Source organism: Mustelus asterias, chromosome 1, assembly GCF_964213995.1.
Source record: "Mustelus asterias chromosome 1, sMusAst1.hap1.1, whole genome shotgun sequence".
Taxonomy (NCBI): Eukaryota; Metazoa; Chordata; class Chondrichthyes; order Carcharhiniformes; family Triakidae; genus Mustelus; species Mustelus asterias.
The window spans coordinates 188,886,591-188,910,174 of record NC_135801.1 but is presented as its reverse complement, the minus strand read 5'-3'; the positions used below and the strand labels follow the sequence as shown (position 1 = coordinate 188,910,174).

Below are 23,584 nucleotides of genomic sequence, written 5' to 3'. Positions count from 1 at the left end.
CAGCACAGGAACAGGCCCTTCGGCCCTCCAAGCCTGTGCCAATCATGGTGCCCTAACTAAGCTACAAAAAAGACCGTCTGCCCTTACTCGGTCCCTCTATTCCCTCCCTATTCATGTACCCATCCAGATGCCTCTCAAATGTTGCTGATGTGCTGCTTCCACCACCTCCTCTGGCAGCACATTTCAGGCACCCACCACTCTCTGCGTGAAAAACCTCCCCCGTACCATAAGACCATAACACCACAAGACGTAGGAGCAGAATTAGGCCACTTGGCCATCGAGTCTGCTCCGCCATTCAATCATGGCCCATATTTTTCTCATCCCCATTCTCCTGCCTTTTCCCTATAACCCCTGATCCCCTTATTAATCAAGAAACATCTCCCTTAAACTTTCCCCTTTCACAGAAAACAAAGAAAATTACAGCACAGGATCAGGCCCTTCGGCCCTTCAAGCCTGCACCGACCATGCTGCCCGACTGAACTAAAACCCCCGACTCTTCCGGGGACCATATCCCGCTATTCCTAAAATATTCATGTATTTGTCAAGACGCCCCATAAAACTCACCTTGAATCGGTGACCCGCTTGTTATTGACAGTTCCACCCTGGGGAAAAAGCCTCTGACTATCCACCCTGTCTATGCCGCTCATAATTTTGTCAACCTCTATCAAGTCTCCCCTCAGCTTCCATCTTTCCAGTAAAAGCAATCCTCGTTTATTGCAGATTTATTAGTGGATGTTTAATTATGCCAGCTGTCACTGTGGGATTTGAACCCACGCCCCCAGGACATTAGCCTGGAGCCTCTAATTTACTAGCTCTGTGAAATTACCTCTGCACCACAATCTTTCCCAGGAACTGACTGCATGCTTCAAAATGGCACCACCAGCTTTCAATTTAATAAACTGGAATTCATAAAAGAATACAATTGTGAAAATAAAATGTAAAACCGTGCCCAATGGCCCAGCAATCTGACTACATTTCCCAAATCAAAGCTGATATGCACTCTCAGTGAACTGTATTTTCAAGCACATACTGCTTATAAACAACTACCAATTGAAGCAATCTTCCTTTATTACTCCCCTACAGGACTAATAAGTGCATAAAAGCAAACATCAGGTTAATCAAAAGATGATAACAAACTTTAACATCCACAGCATTTGGACATCGATTGACTCTGATAGATTGGACGGGCTGTGAATATGGCTCGAGGCCGGGACCGTGTCACATGTTCACGGGACACAGAGGGTGAGGGAACATGAACAGACATGTTGCTAGGTCAGCTGTTATTTCAGAGTGAGAGGGGACAGATATCCTTGAGAGCTGTTGGAATAGTAATATGTGTGCGTGTGTGTGTCTGTTTGTGTGTGTGTGTGTGTGCTTGTGTGTGTGAGTGTGAGTGTGTCTGTTTGTGTGTGTGTGCTTGTGTGTGTGCGTGTGTGTGTGTGTGTGAATGTGTGTGTGTGAGAGAGTGTGGGGTGTGTATGTGAATGTGTGGGGTGTCTGTGTGAATGTGCGTGGGTGTGTGTGTGAGTGTGTGTTTGTATGTGTGTGTGAGTGTGTTTGTGTGTGTGTGAGTGTGTGTGTGAATGTGTTTGTGTGAGTGTGTGTTTGTACGTGTGTTCGTGTGTGTGGGTGAGTGTGTGTGTGAATGTGTTTGTGTGTGGGTGTGTGTGAGTGTGTGTTTGTATGTGTGTGTGAGAGTGTTTGTGTGTGTGTGAGTGTGAGTGTGAATGTGTTTGTGTGAGTGTGTGTGTGTGTGTGTGTGTTTGTGTGTGTGTGTAGGTGAGTGTGTGTGTGTGTGAATGTGTTTGTGTGAGTGTGTGTGTGTGAGTGTGTGTGTGTGAGTGTGTTTGTGTGAGTGTGTTTGTGTGAGTGTGTTTGTGTGTGAGTGTTTGTGTGTGTGTGAGTGTGTTTGTGTGAGTGTGTTTGTGTGTGTGTGTGTGTGAGTGTGTTTGTGTGAGTGTGTTTGTGTGTGAGTGTTTGTGTGTGTGTGTGTGTGTGTTTGGTGTGTGTGTGAGTGTGTCTGTGTGTGAATGTGTTTGTGTGTGTATGAGTATGTGTTTGTGTGTGAGTGTGTTTGTATGTGTGTGTGTGTGTCTGTGTGAATGTGTGTATGTTTGTGTGTGAGTGTGTTTGTGTGTGTGTGTCTGTGTGTGAATGTGTTTGTGTGTGTATGAGTATGTGTTTGTGTGTGAGTGTGTTTGTATGTGTGTGTGTCTGTGTGAACGTGTGTGCTTGCGTGTATGTTTGTGTGTTTGTGTGTATGTGTGAGTGTGTTTGTGTGAGTGTGTTTGTGTGTGTGAGTGTGTGTGAGTGTGAGAGTGTGTGTGTGTGTGAGTGTGTGTGTGTGTGTGTGAATGTGTTTGTGTGTGTGTGAATGTGTTTGTGTGTGTGTGTGAGTATGTTTGTGTGTGAGTGTGTTTGTGTGTGTGTGAGTGTGTGTGTGCCTGTGTGTCTGTGTGAATGTGTGTGCTTGTGTGTATGTATGAGTATGTTTGTGTGTGCGTTTGTGTGTATGTGTGAGTGTGTGTGTGTGTATGTGAGTGGGTGTATGTGTGTATGTGTGTGTGAGTGTGATTGTGAGTGTGTGTGCGTGTGTGAGTGTGTGTGTGTTCGTGAGTGTGTGTGTTCGTGTGTGTGTGTGAGTAAATGTGTGTGTGTGTTTGAGTGTGTGTATGTGTGTGTGTGTGTGTTTGTGTGAGTGTATGTTTGTGTGAGAGAATGTGTGTGTGTGTGTTTGTGTGTGTGTGTGTTTGTGTGTGTGTGTGTATGTGTGTGTGTGTGTGTGTGAGTGTGTTTTTGTGTGTGTGAGTGTGTGTGTGAGTGTTTGTGTAAGTGTGTGTGTGAGTTCTGTTTGTGAGTGTGTGTGAGAGTGTGTGTGTGTGTTTGTATGTGTGTGTGTGTGTGAGTGTGTGCGTGTGTGTATATTGCTGACAAAACCATTTGCCCATTTCTAATTGTCCTTAAGAAGGTTTTCTTGAACTGATTGTAGTTCATGTGATCTTTGTGCGTGAAATCTGTGTGCATGCGATGTATACATGTGAAGGTTGTTTTGATGTTTGCATGTCCGGGTATATGATCTATGTGTGTATGCGTGGTTTGAGTGTAAGCATGTGTATGTATGCATGATTTGTGTCTGATGAATGTGTGGGTGTGTGTGATCTGTTGGACAATGTATGATGGTGGGAATTTTCCGGCCATTTACGCCAGCGGGATTCTCTCATCCCACTGCAGTGTATGGAGATTGTGCTGAGTGCCAAGTTCTCCGTCCTCACTGGCTGTGGTGGTGGGATGGGGTGAGCAGCCAGAGAATTCTGACCAATTTCTGTTCATGTGTAAGTGGTATGTGTGCCTGATGCTTAAGTATGTGATCTATGTCTGCATGTGATTTGCATGTGAGCATGTGTAATCCGCATGTCTGTGACCACTTGTGGCAGGGAGATGAATGCATTGCCAAAGGAAAAACACTTTCTGGGGAACAATAGCACCCTGGTACACTCAACACAACAATGCCCTGACCAATCACAGTAAGAAGTCTCACAACACCAAGTTAAAGTCCAACAGGTTTATTTGGTAGCATGAGCTTTCGGAGCGCTGCTCCTTCATCAGGTGAGTGCGCGATCCTTTTGGAGATCCCCTCCACCGGCAGTTTGCGGTGTCGGTGGTAGCCATGATGTGGAGATGCCGGCGTTGGACTGGGGTGGGCACAGTAAGAAGTCTCACAACACCAGGTTAAAGTCCAACAAGTTTATTTGGTAGCATGAGCTGTCGGAGCGCTGCTCCTGATGAAGGGGAAGTGCTCCAACAGCTCGTGATTCCAAATAAACCTGTTGGACTTTAACCTGGTGTTGTGAGACTTCTTATTGTGCCCACCCCAGTCCAACGCCGGCATCTCCAATCTTGACCAATCACACCTGGCTTGCCAATCAATCAGCATCCTATTACTCAAGCAGTATAAATCGTTGCTCCCTTTGAAATTTGGTATTCGTGAGTCGCGCTAAAGCTTTGAAAGCATGTCTCTTTTTCTTCAGCGATACTCAACTTCTGTACAACCAGGGTGGCACGGTAACACAGTGGTTAGCACTGCTGCCTCACAGCGCTAGGGACCCGGGTTCGATTCCCGGCTTGGTTCACTGTCTGTGTGGAATCTGCACCTTCTCCTCGTGTCTGTGTGGGTTTCCTCCGGGTGCTCCGGTTTCTTCCCATAGTCTGAAAGACGTGCTGGTTAGGTGGATTGGCCATGCTAAATTCTCCCTCAGTGTTACCCGAACAGGTGCCGGAATGTGGCGATCAGGGGATTTTCACGGTCACTTCATTGCAGTGTTAATGTAAGCCTACTTGTGACACTAATTAAAAAGCTTTAGACAAGAGATAACTATGTGTGAGAGGTGTGTGTGTGTGATCCCTGAGTGATCTGCGTGTGTGTGTTAGTTGTGGGATAAAGATTGTGTACTGGGGAGAATGTCCCTGATCTTCTGCAAAAATAATCCTGTGTGATCACTTATGTCCATCTGAGAGATCAGGTGGGACATTGGTTTAATATCTCACCGAAGGAATGGCACCTTCAACAAGGCAGCACTCCCTCGGTGCTGCTTTGAAGTATTGGCCTGGATTAGGATTTTATCTTCACTCCCGCTTGGCAGCCCCAATCTGTACAACATGATCAATAATCTTCATATACACACCCAGGGGATGAAGTAGAAATGGTCGACAGCTTCAAGTTTTTAGGTGTCCAGATCACCAACAGCCTGTCCTGATCCCTCCACACCAACACTATAGTCAAGAAAGCCCACCAATGCCTCTACTTTCTCAGAAGATGAAGGAAATATGTCAGCTACGGACTCTCACCAACTTTTACAGATGCACCATAGAAAGCATTCTTTCTGGTTGTATCACAGCTTGGTATGGCTCCTGCTCTGCCCAAGACCGCAAGGAACTACAAAAAGGTTGTGAACAAAGCCCAGTCCATCACGCAAACCAGCCTCCCATCCATTGACTCTGTCTACACTTCCCGCTGCCTCGGAAAAGCAGCCAGCATAATTAAGGATCCCACGCACCCTGGACATTCTCTCTTCCACCTTTTCCCTTCGGGAAAAAGATACAAAAAGTCTGAGGTCACGTACCAACCGACTCAAGAACAGTTTCTTCTCTGCTGCTGTCAGACTTTTGAATGGGCCTATCTTGCATTAAGTTGATCTTTCTCTACACCCTAGCTATGACTGTAACACTACATTCTGCACTCTCCCATTTCCTTCTCTGTGAACGGTATGTTTTGTCTGTATAATGCGCAAGAAACAATACTTTTCACTGCATGTTAATACATCTGACAATAATAAATCAAAGCAAATCAGTCATCGTGTTCCTGCCTGCGATCCTGGATTAGGCCAGGCCTGTGACTCTCGATTGCTGCTCATTCTCTGTTCGAGAAAAGGGCCGTTAACTGAGCCACACTTGCCGCATAAGTGAGCCATGGCTGCTTCACCCTATTGAGTGGTTTCACTTCTGGAGCCTCCTTCTAAAAGCTGGATGTTACATTCTCAATATTTACCAGTCACTTACCTCAGAAAATCAATGCAAAGCGAGCCAGTGAATGTTAAATTGTTCATCCCTTAAGGCCAGTAAACAAGCACAGGTAAAACTCCCGAAAAAGATGGATCTTCTGAAATTCCCTTTGCGTTCCTGGAGTAGCGCTGCAAAATATCCTGAAGACTGCAAAATATCGATCCAGCATCGTAATGCTGCAGTCCACTTCATCGCATTCCAGAGAATCCCCATGATGCCTCATCATTGTTTTCCACTGACTACCTGATACTTTTGTTTGATACTTATCCCTTCACCCTTCAATCCAGAAACCAAAGTCTGTCAGTCAATGATTTCAGGGTCATGGGCTATCAGAGGCCAATCATCTCATGCTGGAAGAAAACCACATGGGCCTTTCATACACTTGCTCACTCCTCATCTCTTTGTTATGTCAATTAAGCCATGGCTTGGTTGGTTACATTCTTGCATCTAAGTCAGAAGGTTGTCAGAGAGTCACAGAATTGTTATGGTGTGGAAGGAGACCAGTTAGCCCATTGGGTCTGCACTGGCTCTCCGAATGAGTAACTCACCTCAGTAACACCCTCCCCTATCTCCCCCGTGCTCCCCCCCCCCCCACCCACAATCTCCCCGCAATCCTGCACATTCTTCCTTTTCAGACAACAAAGAACAAAGAATAGTAGAGTCATAGAGTTAGAGAGTCATAGAGTCATAGAGGTTTGCAGCATGGAAACAGGCCCTTCGGCCCAACTTGTCCATGCCACCCTTTTTTTTTAAACCCCTAAACTAATCCCAATTGCCCACATTTGGCCCATATCCCTCTGTACCCATCTTATCCATGTAACTATCTGAATGCTTTTTAAAAGACAAAATTGTACTCGCCTCTACTACTACCTCTGGCAGCTTGTTCCAGACACTCACCACCCTCTGTGTGAAAATAAATTGCCCCTCTGGACACTTTTGTATCTCTCCCTCTCAGCTTAAACATATGCCCTCTAGTTTTAGACTCCCCTACCTTTGGGAAAAGATATTGACTATCTAGCTGATCTGTGCCCCTCATTATTTTATAGACCTCGATAAGATCACCCCTCAGCCTCCTATGCTCCAGAGAAAAAAGTCCCAGTCTATCCAGCCTCCCATCATGTCCTGGTAGCATCCTAGTAAATCTTTTCTGCACTCTTTCTAGTTTAATAATATCCTTTCTGAAATAGGGTGACTAGAACTGCACACAGTATTTCAAGTGTGGCCTCACCAATGTCTTGTACAACTTCAACAAGACATCCCAACTCTTGTATTCAATGTTCTGACCAATGAAACCAAGCATGCCGAGTGCCTTCTTCACCACTCTGTCCACCTGTGACTTCACTTTCAAGGAGCTATGAACATGTGCCTCCAGGTCTCTTTGTTCTGTAACTCTCCCCAACGCCCGACCATTAACTGAGTAAGTCCTGCCCTGGTTCAATCTACCAAAATGCATCACCTCGCATTTATCTAAATTAAACTCCAGCTGCCATTCGTCAGCCCATTGGCCCAATTGATCAAGATCCCGTTGCAATCGGAGATAACTTTCTTCACTGTCCACCATGCCACGAGTCTTGGTGTCATCTGCAAACTTACTAACCATGCCTCCTATATTCTCATCCAAATCATTAATATAAATGACAAATAACAGTGGGCCCAGCACTGATCCCTGAGGCAACCAGAGAATGATCTGACCCGCCCCCACCCCCACCACTGATCTGAGTCAGAGAGCCTTTGGAAACACTGAACGCGCTCTTCAGAGGCTGGAGCACCCGACTCAGACTTTTATTCAGCCGGTCCCTAAAAGCTTGGTAAACGCGGTGGTAAAGGGGGAAATGCTGATAGAGTTGGGCGGGCAGTTCATTAATTCAATTTAAATGCATGCAAATGCATCTAAATTGTCGTTGCGCCCAATTTGGGCGCGGAACGGATCCCCGCCATTCGCGGGTCTCGGTAAAGTGGCAATCTGTGTGGACAAGGGCCTCACACCCGACTTTACCATGAATTCGTGCCTGAAAATAGGCGCAAATTGTTGGTAAAATCGGGCCTAGTATTCCAAATCTGGCCTAACCAACCATGTTATACAACTGTAACATAATTTACCAACTTTTATACTCGATAACAGTCCAATTCTCTTTTGGATGCTTCAGTTGTACCTGCCTCCGCCATACTGTCAGGTCCTGCATTTGGGAACCTAACCAATCGCTGTGTAAAAATGTTTCTCCTCACATCACTTTCTCCCCAACTTTCACCCTTTGGCTTTCATGGTAAGAGGTTTCAAATACAGGAGCAGGGATGCCTTAACGCAATTATACAGGGCTTCGGTGAGGCCACACTTTTTGGTCTCCATATCTGAGGAAGGATGTCCTTGCCCGAGAGAGAATGCAGAGTAGGTTTACCAGGCTGATTCCTGGGATGGCAGGATTGGTGCATATCGAGCGATTGAGTCAGTTAGGATTGTATTCACTGGAGTTCAGAAGAATGAGGGGAGATCTCAGAGGAACCTATAAAATTCTAACAGGACTAGACAGGGTAAAAGCAAGTAGGATGTTCCCGATGGTGGGGATGTCCAGAACCAGGGGTCACAGTCTGAGAATACTGGGGAGACCATTTAAGATGGAGATGAGGAGAGATTTCTTCACCCAGAGAGTGGATTTCACTACCACAGAGTAGTTGAGACCAAAACATTGAATGTTTTCAAGAAGGAATTAGATAAAGCACATGAGGTGAAGGGCATCAAAGCATATGGGGCAAAGGTGGGATCAGGCTATTGAGTTGGATGATCAGCCATGATCATAGTGAATAGTGATGCAGACTTGAAGGGCCCAAATGGCCTCCTCCGAAAGAACACAGAACAAAGGGAAAAGCAAAGTACAGCATAGAAACAAGCCCTTCCACCCTCCAAGCCTGTGACGACCATGATGCCCTAACTAAAATAAAAAAGAACCTTCTGCCCTTATTTGGTCCATAACTCTCTATTCCCTCCCTATTCATGTACCCATCCAGATGCCCCTGAAATGTGCCTGCCTCCACTACCTCCTCTGGCAGCATGTTCCAGGCACCCACCTGTATGAAAAACTTCCCCCTTAAACTTACATTAACATTACAATGAAGTTACTATGAAAATCCCCTAGTCGCCACATTCCGGCGCCTTTTTGTGTACACACTGAGGGAGAATTTAGCATGGCCAATGCACCTAATCAGCACGTCTTTCAGAGCAAAGCGGAGAAGCTGGAGGAAACCCACGCAGACACGGGGAGAACGTGTAGTCTCCGCAGAGACAGTGACCAAGCCGGGAATTGAACCCAGGCCCCTGACGCTGTGAGGCAGCAGTGCTAACCATTGTGCCACCGTATCTTGTACCTCAGTTTCAGCAGCAGGGCGACCAACATATCCCAAGGCTACTGCGGATAGTGCGATTGGACATCCATTTACTGCCAGGGTCAAGTTGTCCCTTTAAGTCATTGCTTGTTCTGTCAATTCATTCTATCATCAAGTTTATTATTCACATGATTAGTTGCATGTTTCTTAATGAGGTTTCTAATGAATGAGTGTGAGCATGCCTGTCTGTGTGCATAAAACACCTTCGCTTTGGAAAATTAATGCACAAAGAATATCATTAGTTTGATGAGGCATTGCCACGTGTAATTAAGTCGATATCCATCTGATTTGTAATTTCATAAAATTATAGAAAAACAGAGAAAGCCATTCAGCCCATCGTGTCTCTACTGCCTCTTTTTGAAAACAATCATTCGTTCCAAAACCCAAATTCTTCTCCGATGTCCCTGTTCATATTTCTTCTTCAAGTATTAATCCAATTTATTTTTCAAAGTTACTACTGAATCACCATATCCCTTGATTCACTGAGACACCACGAATCTGCCCGTCTCAACCCTTAAGTATATTCATTAACGAGTCATCCACAACCCTCTGAGGTAAAGAATTCCAAAGAATCACAAACCCTTTGAATGAGGAGTTTTTTGTCATCTCAGTCCCAAATGATCAGCCTCTTGTCCAGAGACTTTGTTCCCGTAATGACTTTAATCAGGCCATTGAGATGGGCATATTGGAGTGTGAACTCCCTGGCTAGAATTTTACCGGCACACCCGCCCCAATTCTGGGGGCGGGCGAGGCTCGGAGGACAGCATTCTCCGTTGGCCTCGGGCGGGATCGCACGAAACACGGGCGGATGTGCTGGCAAAATTCCTCCCTCTGATTCAGGAGTTAATTGATGGACCAACCAGGGAGTCTTTTCCTTGTATTTAACCGGGAGTGTTAGTTCCTCTGGCACTCCCCCCGGTAGGCTGCTGACTGATAGCACTCTGTGTACTGCTGTTGGAATTATAAATAAAGGGATTTTGGTGAAGGGACTTCTGCCTCTGAAGACTGGTTACAGTCTCCATGTTCTAGACTCTCCAGCCAGGGGAACATCCTTTCAATGCCTTCCCTTTTGTTTTTAGTCAACGGGATGTGGGTGTCACTGGCTGGGCCAGCATTTGTTGCCCATCCTTAACTGCCCCCCATTTCAGGGGATATTTAAGAGACAGCCACATTGCTGTGGTTCTGGAATCAGATGTAGGCCAGACCAGGTAAGGAGGGCAGATTTCCTTCCCAAAAGGACATTAATGAACAAGATGGGTTTTTCCGACAATCGATTCATGGTCATCATTCAACTTTTTAATTCCAGATTTTTAGTGAATTCAAATTTCGCCAGCTGCCATGGTGGGATTCAAACCTGGGTCTTCAGGGCATTACCCTGGGTCTCTGGATTACAAAAGTCCAGTGACGACCCCACTACATCACCACCTCTTTCTGTTAAGCCCCTTCGGTGTGTTTGAATAAGCTCACCTCTTAGTCCTCCAAACTCCAGACAGCATCAAACCAATTTACCTAGCCGCAATGACACAGCCACATTCTCCACCTTTGGTCTACCCATGAGTTATAACACAGAGCAGTGCATCCTTCACTCTGCAGGAAAATAGAGCAGGTTCCTTTGCAAAATAGAATGGTACACTTACCCGGATGAAGGTTGGGAAACTTTGGCCATAGTAGCCTATTGCAAAGTAGTCGGGTTTCGGCCTCAAAACGTTCATGATTTTTTCATAGAACTTAGCTTGCCGTTGCTGTGAAATTTATAACAAAGTAAGGTTAATGTGTGAACAAAAAAACCCCATTGTGCTCCTTCTTGTAAAGACTCTTTATTTTCCATTAGCAACTTTTCATCTTTTTAATACTTGTTTTCAATATTCTCCTCCCACTGCACATAAGCCCATGCAACATACCATGGGGCAGCACGGTAACACAGTGGTTAGCACTGCTGCTTCACAGCGCCAAGGACCCGGGTTCGATTCCCAGCTTGGGTCACTGTCTGTGTGGAGTTTGCACGTTCTCCCCATGTCTGCATGGGTTTCCTCCGGGTGCTCCAGTTTCCTCCCACATTCTGAAAGGCGTGCTGCTTAGGTGTATTGACCTGAAGAGGCGACGAGGGGATTTCACAGTAACTTCATTGCAGTGTTACTGTAAGCCTTAGTTGTGACTAATAATAAATAAATAAGCCAGCTGCCTGCACACATCAGTTAGTTTAGATATATAGGCTGGAATCCCGCCCGCCACAGGATTCGGAGTGGGTGAGAGGCGGAACATGGAAAGGTCCGTTGACCTCTGGTGAGATTTTCTGGTTTTCGGCCCCCCCTCGAGGCTGGAAAATCCCGGCCATATTTTTAAAATTCATTCGTGGGACATGGGCGTTGCTGGCTGGCCGGCATTTATTGCCCATCCCCAGCTGCCCTTGGAGGGCAGTTGAGAGTCACCCACATTGCTGTGGCTCTGGAATCACATGTAGGCCAGACCAGGTAAGGATGGCAGATTTCCTTCCCTAAAGGACATTAAGTGAACCAGATGGGTTTTTCTGACAATCGACAACGGTTTCATGGTCATCAGTAGATTCTTAATTCCAGATATTTTTTATTGAATTCAATTTCCACCATCTGCCGTGGCGGGATTCGAGCCCCCGGTCCCCAGAAGGATAGCTGAGTTTCTGGATTAATAGTCCAGTGTTAATACCACTAGGCTATCACCTCCCCTTAATCACAGAAGAGAGGGATTTAAATGGCCAGTCATTTTAAGTTAGATTCCCATTCTTCCATGAGAGAATGAGGCCATGGCTATTTAAAATGCTGAGCACCTGGAAAGGGTAGTTTACTGGCTTTGGTCTCTGCAAAATTGTACAAACCATGTTCACTCCTGGAATATATGTAGGGACATGGGATGGATGGGTGGGCCTTGAGATGGAACCTGGAAAATGACAGGGTTCAAACTTCCTTATGAGGACCCTGGGGCCCACTTGCCTGTGGGTGGCAGTCTAGCCTGAGTCAGGTGTCGTGGCTTTAGTTCCACTACATGGACTTAAACACAAAATTTCAACTGAAGCTTCCAAGGCAGTACTGAGGGAGTACTGCACTGTCCAGAGGTGTCACCTTTCAGATGGGACATCAAACCACAGCTTAGTTTTCTTGTTCTGATTAGAAGGAGAGATCATCTCATAGAAAGATATAAAACTCTTTGGGGGCTTGTCATGAGGCAGTGCCCCCTTATTTTTGAAAATATGATTTTTCAACTTTCAACTGGCTGGCAATTTTGCAATTATAACAGAGAGAGCAAGCTGCCTAAAATGCAATGCCACATTCCAAAGTGAGGATGAGAACCAAACAAATCAGGCACGAGGGAGTGCAAAGCAAGACAGAGAGAGATTTCCTATAATCCAGTCATTATTGGAACTCATAACTGTCTAAGGAAGAGACATCAAAAATGCAAAGAACTGGATTTGGAAACAAAGGCCGCCACAGACAGACACACCAACAACCTCTTTGAAATACACAATGGATGAAGTATTTCAAGGCAAGACCACCCAGTCACTTGTGAGAGATTGTAAGTGACGAAGGTGGCATCAGCAAAATCATCTGCAGAGGAAACAGGCTGAAGGTTGCTCTCTCTCCACTTTCGGAATAAGTATGTCACCAGGTTCAAGACCTCAACTCTACCAGGAACCTCCCAGTGAACCAAGGTCTTATAATAATTTCAACATGGCAAAATCTTCTACGTCTGACCATATCCAAAAGAAAACAGCTAACCTAAATCAGTCACAGCATTTAAAATCTATGCCTCAAGACTATCAAAAGACACATAGCGATATGTTTTAAATCTGTGTGTGTGTCTGTGTGTGTGCGTGCGCATATGTGTGTGGATATATATGTGTGCGTGTGTATGTGTATATAACTATATAGATGTGTGCGTGTATATGTGTATGTGTGTGTATGTGTACATGTGTGTGTGTGCATGTGTGTGTGCATGTTATATATATATGTGCGTGTGTATGTGTATATATCTATATGTATGTGTGTGTGTGTACGTGTATATGTGTGTGTGTATAAATGTGTGTGTGTGCATGTGTCTGTCTGTATATGTGTGCGTGTATGTGTATGTGTGTGTATATGTGTGTGTGTATATATATATATGTGTGTGATATATGTGTGTGATATATGTGTACATGTGTGTATGTGTGTGTTTTTCTTGGGATTCATGTTTCATAATTTGATCTTTCTTTGAACCAAACCTTATGTATTTGACTCCTTATTGCTCACAGCTTAAATAGTTAAATACATTTTGATTTGGAAAAGACATATCTTTGTGAAAACGTAAGTTAATCCTTTGTTGTGACGAATTGAGGAGGTTGGATAGGCGGGGGGGGGGGGGGGGAGGGGGGGGGGGGCAGCTCACCCCTTCTCACTTGGTTGGAACAGGCTTGGTAATGGGTACATGCTGAGAGGCTGCTTCCCCCTAACTGGAGGGTCTAGAACAGGGGGCTATTGTCTTAGGATAAGTGGTTGACAATTTAAGACTGAGATGAGAAGAAATTTCTTCATTCAGAGGGTTGGCGGTTATTAAAGTTCTCTACCTCAGCGGGACATTGATGCTGAGCTGTTGAGGGGTATATCCAAGAATGAGATCGATAGAACTTTGGGCATTTCAGGAATTGAGCGATATGGGGATAAGATGGAAAGGGAAGTTGCTATGAGAATTCTGGCACAACCTCACTGACTGGCAGAGCAGGCTTGAGGGGCCTCCAGGCCTCTTATTTCTTCTTTTCTTATCTTCTTTTCCCAAATGAATTTAAAACAGGATAATCCAGTGAATAAGGCATTCAGACATAAATAGTCTCAAGCTTTGAGAAATCTGATTGCTGGGATCCAGGCAGTGTGTGTGGTCCAGGCACTGTTGTTTGGATATTCATCACTGGATGAGTGGGTAATGACTACATCTGCCTGAAGGAATGAATACTCAATCCCTGGGTGTGAGTGAACTAATCTTCGCCCATCAGGCAGCTTAAGTATAGAAGCCCAGAAATGCACACTGCTCTTCAGATGTGGTCTCACCAATGTCCTGTACAACTCCAGCAAAACTTTTCTACTTTTATATTCAGTTCCTGTTGCAATATGTATCCTGCCTTCACACTGTATGACTGTAACAATACATTCTGCACTCTCTCCATTCCTTCTCTATGAACGGTATGCTTTGTCTGTATAGCGCGCAAGAAACAATACTTTTCACTGTACACCAATACAAGTGACAATAAAAAATCAAAGCAAATCACTGGGAATTCCATCCATCATGTTTGATTTGATTTATTATTGTCAAATGCATTAGTATACAGGGAAAAGTATTGCTTCTTACGCACTATACAGACAAAGCATAACTTACATAGAGAAGGAAAGGAGAGGGCGCAGAATGTAATGTTACAATCATAGCTAGGGTGTAGAGAAAGATCAAGTTAAGGCGAGGTAGGTCCATGCAAAAGTCTGACAGCAGCTGGGAAGAAGTTGTTCTTGAGTTGGTTGGTACGTGATCTCAGACTTTTGTATCTTTTTCTTGACGGAAGAAGGTGGAAGAGAGAATGTCCGGGGTGTGTGGGGTCCTTAATTACGCTGGCTGCTTTTCCGAGTCAGCGGTAAGTGTAGACAGAGTCAATAGATGTGAGGCTGGTTTGTGTGATGGATTGGGCTACATTTGTGACCCTTTTGTAGTTTCTTGCGGTCTTGGGCAGAGCAGGAGCCATACCAAGCTGTGATACAACCAGAAAGAATGCTTTCTATGGTGCATCTCTAGAAGTTGGTGAGAGTTGTAACCAAATTTCTTAATCTCCTGAGAAAGTAGAGGTGGGCTTTCTTAATGATAGCGTCTGCATGTTAATTATCACCATGCTAAATGGGATAGATTTCAAACAGACTGGCCACTCAAAACTGGGCATCCATGAGATGTTGTGGGCCATCACTCGCAGCAGAACTGTATTCAACCATAATCTGTAATCTCATGGCCTGGCCTATTCCCCACCCGACTATTATTATCAAGCCACGGGATCACGTACACATGCTAGAAGCTACATATATTCACACACAAGGTCCTATCCTTAGCAAAGAATATGAACATGTCCACATCTTGACTGAAATTTTGCCGACACGTCTGCCCGAGTCTCGTAAAACTGCGTCCGAGGCCAGTGGAGAATGCCGTTCTGCGAGCCTCGCCTGCCCAGATTTTGGGGCAGGCATGCCGGTAAAATCAGGGCCGTTGTGTCTGTTCCAATGAAACAAAAGCTTGTGAGGCAGCCATTCATTCCCATTACAATGCTTCAACGAATCAAATTCCACTTGCCAAAGAATCAACATCCTTTTCTCATGGGGTGAACTGACGAATTATTATTATTAGCATGTGCAGTAATCACTAAGCCAGGCAACAGCTTCCTCAGTGACTAAATGGAGTTCTCTCAGCCTCCGCTGAATTCTGTCAGGAGGCAGTCTTCAATGATGTGACTCATTGATTGGGGTACACCACAGCTGCAGGCCGGGTTCCCTGCAAGGCCCCACTTGTGCCAATTTGCCCCACAAAGGCCTTGGCCAGTGTGGAAACAGTTGAGGAGTGCCCAGCGCTGGCATGGCAGGTTGAAGCTGGGTGGATGGGCTGGGGGATTTGTGATGAGGAAGTGGTTTTTAATGGTGGTGTGTTGGTTTCATTCCTGTTGCCCAGAGGGCCTCTGCTGTGGTTCCTTGGCACGGTGGTCTGAGCCATGCAAACTGACGTGATGGGAAGCGATTAGCCGGTTGATTGGTAAGGTCCTTGTGTAGCAGCAGGCTTGGGATATTGTAAACCTTCTCTGGGAGCTTTCTTGTTGCCATCTCCCTCCTTTTGTGAGAGGGTGGGATGCTGCCCAGGACTGGGAGCCAGGGGAGTGAGTTGATCGGGGGAGTACCCGAGATGATACACAATGTTGTGTTGGGCTGGGTGTTTACAATACTGGTGTGGGATGAGCGGTACCACACTGGTGCACAGTACTCTGTAGTTGAGTGGATGATGGCAAGATCTCAGCTCCTTAAGATTTGAGCATCTGCACTCCATGAAGAGGCAGCAAGTTTGCTGAGGAGGTTGTTCCACGTTTTAACCTTTCACGCCATCTTGTTCACATGTCAGTATTCGGTCAAGGGTAACACCAAGATAAATGGGATGTTGTTCATGACTCAATCCCTTGCCATTCAAGGAGATGTTAAGTTCCCTCTTGGCACCAGCATAGTGGGCGTCACGGTGGCACAGTGGTTAGCACTGCTGCCTCACAGTGCCTAGGGACCCGGGTTCAATTCCCGGCTTGGGTCACTGCCTGTGCGGAGTCTGCATGTTCTCCCACGTCTGCATGGGTTTCCTCCCACAGTCCGAGAGACGTGCTGGTTAGATCATAGAACATAGAACAGTACAGCACAGAACAGGCCCTTCGGCCCACGATGTTGTGCCGAGCTTTATCTGAAACCAAGACCAAGCTATCCCACTCCCTATCATCCTGGTGTGCTCCATGTGCCTATCCAATAACCCCTTAAATGTTCCTAAAGTGTCTGACTCCACTATCACTGCAGGCAGTCCATTCCACACCCCAACCACTCTCTGCGTAAAGAACCTACCTTTGATATCCGTCCTGTATCTCCCACCATGAACCCTATAGTTATGCCCCCTTGTAATTGCTCCATCCACCCGAGGAAATAGTCTTTGAACGTTCACTCTATCTATCCCCTTCATCATTTTATAAACCTCTATTAAGTCTCCCCTCAGCCTCCTCCGCTCCAGAGAGAACAGCCCTAGCTCCCTCAACCTTTCCTCATAAGACCTACCCTCCAAACCAGGCAGCATCCTGGTAAATCTCCTCTGCACTCTTTCCAGCGCTTCCACATCCTTCTTATAGTGAGATGACCAGAACTGCACACAATATTCCAAATGTGGTCTCACCAAGGTCCTGTACAGTTGCAGCATAACCCCACGGCTCTTAAACTCCAACCCCCTGTTAATAAAAGCTAACACACTATAGGCCTTCTTCACAGCTCTATCCACTTGAGGGGCAACCTTTCGAGACCTGTAGATATGAACCCCAAGATCTCTCTGTTCCTCCACAGTCTTCAGAACCCTACCTTTGACCCTGTAATCCACATTTAAATTAGTCCTACCAAAATGAATCACCTCACATTTATCAGGGTTAAACTCCATTTGCCATTTTCCAGCCCAGCTTTGCATCCTATCTATGTCTCTTTGCAGCCTACAACAGCCCTCCACCTCATCCACGACTCCACCAATCTTGGTGTCATCAGCAAATTTACTGATCCACCCTTCAGCCTCCTCCTCTAAGTCATTAATAAAAATCACAAAGAGCAGAGGACCAAGTACTGATCCCTGCGGCACTCCGCTAGCAACCTGCCTCCAATCCGAAAATTTTCCATCGACCACCACCCTCTGTCTTCGATCAGACAGCCAGTTACCTATCCAATCGGCCAACTTTCCCTCTATCCCACACCTCCTCACTTTCATCATAAGCCGACCATGGGGGACCTTATCAAATGCCTTACTAAAGTCCATGTATATGACATCAACTGCCCTACCTTCATCAACACACTTAGTTACCTCCTCAAAAAATTCTATCAAATTTGTGAGGCACGACTTGCCCTTCACGAATCCGTGCTGACTATCCCGGATTAATCCGCATCTTTCTAAATGGTCGTAAATCCCATCTCTAAGGACCTTTTCCATCAATTTACCAACCACCGAAGTAAGACTAACCGGTCTATAATTACCAGGGTCATTTCTATTCCCTTTCTTAAACAGAGGAACAACATTTGCCATTCTCCAGTCCTCTGGCACCATCCCCGTGGACAGCGAGGACCCAAAGATCAAAGCCAAAGGCTCTGCAATCTCATCCCTTGCCTCCCAAAGAATCCTAGGATACATTTCATCAGGCCCAGGGGACTTACCGACCTTCAGTTTATTCAAAACTGCCAGGACATCCTCCCTCCGAACATCTATTTCCTCCAGCCTATTAGCCTGTAACACCTTCTCTTCCTCAAAAACATGGCCCCTCTCCTTGGTGAACACTGAAGAAAAGTATTCATTCATCACCTGGCCTATCTCTACTGACTCCATACACAAGTTCCCACTACTGTCCTTGACCAGCCCTAACCTCACCCTTGTCATTCTTTTATTCCTCACATAAGAGTAAAAAGCCTTGGGGTTTTCCTTGATCCGACCCGCCAAGGACTTCTCGTGTCCCCTCCTAGCTCTCCTAAGCCCCTTTTTCAGCTAATTCCTTGCTAACTTGTAACCCTCAATCGAGCCATCTGAACCTTGTTTCCTCATCCCTACATAAGCTTCCCTCTTCCTTTTCACAAGACATTCCACCTCTTTCGTGCACTGGCCAGGCTAAATTCTCCCTCAGTGTACCCGAACAGGTGCCGGAGTGTGGTGACTAGGGGATTTTCACAGTAATTTAATTACTATGTTAATGTAAGCTGACTTGTGACACTGATAAATGAACATTGTGGAGGTGGAATATTATGAGACTGTTTTGTTGCTGCTGGGCTGAAGGTGTCATGTCTTACACAGTTAGACAACTTGACAACATTGTTGTTTAGCACGACATTTAGTTTAGAAACTGTCTGAGACTGAGAGGCACAGCAGATGTTGTCAGCATAGAACAACTTCCAAAACAGAATTGATGACAGGATGTTGATATAGAGATTGAAAAGCTTTGTGGCCAGAACAGATCCCTGAGGAAGCCATTGGACATTTTCCTCCAGGCGCTAGTCTCATCACCCAATCACACTCTGAATCATCTAACTTGGAGTAATGGTTAAATGGCATCAGTAACCAATGGGAAGGGAGGACTTGGGATTTGGACAAAGAGACCAGTGTGCTAGAAGCACCTGGTTTGAGGTTATTTTCAAAGCTATTTTCAGTGAAGGACCTGGTGACATGTTCTTCACATGCGCCGAAAGCCAGCTTCAAGACTTTCTCTACCTCTGGCCCTATCCTCTATGAGATGAGGCAGTCTAAGACCTCGCAGTACATGGAGAGCAGGTATACTGGTTGGCAGATTGAAGGTCAGTTTGGATCTTTGCCTGGTTTTGAGAGGCCGATGATTTTGGACAGGCACTAGGGTTTAGATGGTCTTCCATCGCAGATTACCCTCGTGAGAAATTGAGGCAAATAGCAATTTTGCCAAGTTTAAGTTTATTTATTAGTGTCACAAGTAGTTTTACATTAACACTGCAATGAAGTTACTGTGAAAATCCCCTAGTCGCCACATTCTGGCGCCTGCTCGGGTACACTGAAGGAGAATTTAGTATGGCCAATGCACCGAACCAGCGCGTCTTTCAGACTGTGGGAGGAAACTGGAGCACCCGGAGGAAACCCACGCAGAACATGCAGACTTTGCACAGACAGTGACCCAAGCCGGGAATCGAACCTTGGTCCATGGTGCTGTGAGGCAGCAGTGCTACCCACTGTGCCACCATGCCACCGGTGTTTGAGGAACTCAGGAAGAATGTTGTCCTCGCCGGCAGCAGTGTTGGGTTTGATTTTGTTTTGCAGCATGTTGTTCAACTCCACTCCAATGAAGTGTTCAGTGTAGGTTCTGAAATTGTAAAGCCTTTGAAAGACTCTCCACTCAGTCTTTATTTGTCTTTCACTTCTTTCTCCAGGGGCCCCTTTCCCATATGGAGGAGATGGGTCGCTCCTTTGCTGGCATTTACAGACAGCCAGCTTGGTGATAGCCACTGATGGCTGTTCCAGCAATTCTGGCTGGAATCAAGTTCCTGGTGATCTCTTCCCATCAAGCTCAGCGGGCAGAGTTCAAGAACTCCATCGAGTAGCTCAGATGTTAGAGCGTGGTGCGAACGACGCCAAGGTTGTGAGTTCGATCCCCGTACTGGCCAAATGTAATTACATATGCTTATACCATCCTGGCCCCTGTTATGTTTAGTGCCAATCCCTATGTCGGCACAGTGCAGGCTCATAGAATCATAGAGTCTATGGCACAGAGCCAGGCCCTTCGGCCCAAACTGGTCCGTGCTGACCAAAATGCCATATAAGTTCACTCCATTTGCCTGCATTCGGCCCACAGCCCTCTAAATCTTTCCTATCCACATTTCCATCCAAATACCTTACTGTTGTGAGTAAGTTCCATTTGAGTGATCAGTTGGGTCAAAATAAAGGAACTCTCCCTCATGGCATTGTGGGTCAACCCAAGGCATGTGGACTTTAGTGATTCAAGAAGGCAGCTCACCACCACTTTCTCAAGGGAAGGTGCTGGCCAAATGATATTACCACCAGACTATTAATCCAGAAACTCAGCTAATCTGGGCAGCCAGGTTTGCATCCCACAACAGCAGATGATGGAATTTGAATTCAATAAAAAGTATCTGGAATTTAGAATCATAGAATGATGACCATGAAACCATTGTCAATTGTCGCAAAAACCCATCTGGTTCACGAATGCCTTTTAGGGAAGGAAATCTGCCATCCTTACCTGGTCTGGCCTACATGTGACTCCATAAAGCCATAAAGGTTTACAGCTTGGAAACAGGCCCATCGGCCCAACTTGTCCATGCTGCCATTTTCTTTAAACCCCGAAGCTAGTCCCAATTGCCCGCATTTGGCCCATATCCCTCCCTACTCATCTTACCCATGCAACAGTCTAAATGCTTATTAAAAGACAAAATTGTATCCACCTCTACTACTACCTCTGGCAGCTTGTTCCAGACACTCACCATCCTCTGTGTGAAAAAATTGCCCCTCTGGACACTTTTGTTTCTCTCCTCTCCCACTTTAAACATATGCCCTCTAGTTTTAGACTCCCCTACCATTGGGAAAAGATATTGACTATCTAGCTGATCTGTGCCCCTCATTATTTTATAGACCTCTATAAGTTCACCCCTCAAACTTCTACGCTCCAGAGAAAAAAGTCCCAGTCTATCCAGCCTATCATTATAACTCAAACCATCAAGTCCTGGTAGCACCTAGTGAATCTTTTTCTGCACTCTTTCTAGTTTAATAACATCCTTTCTATAATAGAGTGACCAGAACTATACACAATATTCCAAGTGTGGCCTTACCAAAGTATTGTACAACTTCAACAAGACGCGGCAACTCCTGTATTTAATGTTCTGACCAATGAAACCAAGAATGCTGAATGCCTTCTTCACCACTCTGTCCACCTGTGACTCCACTTTCAAGGAGTTACGAACCTGTACCCCTAAATTCTTTGTTCTGTAACTCTCCCCAACGCCCTACCATTAACTGCTGTTCAATCTAACAAAATGCATCACCTCGCATTTATCTAAATTAAACTCCATCTGCCATTCGTCAGCCCACTGGCCCAATTGATCAAGATCCCACTGTAATCCTAGATAACCTTCTTCATTGTCCACTATGCCATTAATTTTGATGTCATCTGCAAACTTACTAAACATACCTCCTATATTCTCATCCAAATCATTAATATAAATGACAAATAACAGTGGACCCAACACTGATCCCTGAGGCACACAGCTGGTCACAGGCCTCCAGTTTGAAAAACAATCCTCTACAACTACCCTCCAGCTTCTATCATCAAGCCAGTTTTTCTAATCCATTTAGATACCTCACCCTGGATCCCATGAGATTTAACCTCATGCAACAACCTCATGCAACAACCTCATGCAGTGTCAAAGGCCTTGCTAAAGTCCATGTAGACAACATCAACTGCACTGCCCTCATCTACCTTCTTGGTTACCCCTTCAAAAAACTCAATCAAATTTGTGAGACATGGTTATCCACTCACAAAGCCATGCTGACTGTCCCTAATCAGTCCTTTCGTCTCTAAATGCCTGTAGATCCTGTCTCTCAAAATACCTCCCAACAACTTACCCACCACAGGTATGAGGCTCACTGGCCTGTAGTTCCCAGGCCTTTTTAAACAAAGGCACAACATTTGCCACCCTCGCTGCTAATGGACCCGTAATTTCCTCCCTAGCCTCCCACAATGTCCTGGGATGCACTTCATCAGGTCCCGGGGATTTATCTATCTTGGTGCGCTTTAAGACTTCCAGCACCTCCTTCTCTGTAATATGTACACTTCTCAAAGACATCACTATTTATTTCCCCAAGTTCCCTAACATCCATGCTTTTCTCAACAGTAAATACTGATGAGGAGTATTCATTTAGGATCTCACCCATCTCTTGTGGATCCGCACATAGATGACCTTGTTGATCCTTAAGAGGCCCTACTCTCTCACAGAGCCACAGCAATGTTGTTGACTCTCAAATGCTCACCAAGGGCAACTAGGGCTGGGCAATAAATGCTGACCAGCCAGAGACCCCCATGTCCTAAGATTGTATCCAAAAGCTAAGTCACCAGTTTCCTTGCAGTTTTAATTGGCAAATTAGATTAAAGGATAGATCAATATAGATGTAGTGGCAAACATTTAAGGGGGCATTTTAGAATGCAGGGGATACATTCCAATGAGTAAGAAAAAAGTCCATGGGACAGACCCATCACAGATGGTTAACTTGAAAGATTAAAGATTATATCTCTTGTGGGGCGGCACGGTAGCACAGTGGTTAGCACTGCTGCTTCACAGCTCCAGGGTCCCGGGTTCGATTCCCGGCTCGGGTCACTGTCTGTGTGGAGTTTGCACATTCTCCTCGTGTCTGCGTGGGTTTCCTCCGGGTGCTCCGGTTTCCTCCCACAGTCCAAAGATGTGCGGGTTAGGTTGATTGGCCAGGTTAAAAATTGTCCCTTAGAGTCCTGGGATGCGTAGGTTAGAGGGATTAGCGGGTAAAAATATGTGGGGGTAGGGCCTGGGTGGGATTGTGGTCGGTGCAGACTCGATGGGCCGAATGGCCTCCTTCTGCACTGTAGGGTTTCTATGGTTTCTATGTATATCAAACTTAAAGAAAATATATTTAACTGTGCAAAGACAGGTGGCAGATTAGAGGATTTGACGGAATACAAGGAAGAGCAAAGGATGATTATGGAGAGAAAAAATAGAGTACAAGAGAATGCTAGCGAGAAATATAATAATAGATCACAAGAATTATTATAAATATTTTAGAAAGAGTTACCAAAGTGAGCATCTGCCTTGCAGAAAGTGAGTCTGAGAATTGATAATGGAAGATAAGGAGATGGCAGATGAATTGAACAGGTAGTTTCATCAGTCTTCACTAGAGAGGATATAAGTAATATCCCAGAGGCAGCTATAAATCAGGGAATAGAAGAGAGGGAGGAACTCAGGAAAATTACAGTCACCAGAGAAGTGGCACTGAGCAAATTGTTGGAGCTGCAGCTGACAAGAACCCGGGTCCTGTCGGACTTCATCCAAATGTCTGGCCAATGAGATAGTTGATGCATTGGTTTTAATGTTCTGAAATTCCCCAGATTCGAGGAAGGTCGCATTAGGTTGGAAGATAGAAAATGTACCGCCATTATTCCAAAGAGGAGATACAGAAAGTGGCAAACTAAGTTTAATTTTATTTATTAGTGTCACAAGTAGCCTGACATTAACACTGCAATGAAGTTAATGTGAAAACCCCCCATTCGCCAAACTCTGGCGTCTGTTCGGATACATTGAGGGAGAATCTAGCATGGCCAATTCACCCAGCCAGCATGTCTTTCGGACAGTGAGAGAAAGCC

The 23,584-nt window shown here is 45.5% G+C and overlaps 1 protein-coding gene across 1 annotated transcript in view; it reads right to left on the bottom strand.

Moving 5' to 3' along the window:
- LOC144500809 (dedicator of cytokinesis protein 2-like) overlaps positions 1–23,584 on the bottom strand; it is a 1,379,043-nt gene that overhangs the window by 79,756 nt on the left and 1,275,703 nt on the right. The window contains exon 40 of the mRNA XM_078224279.1: positions 10,575–10,679. Within this exon, the coding sequence (XP_078080405.1) occupies positions 10,575–10,679 (105 nt within the window). The remainder of the gene's footprint in view (positions 1–10,574; positions 10,680–23,584) is intronic.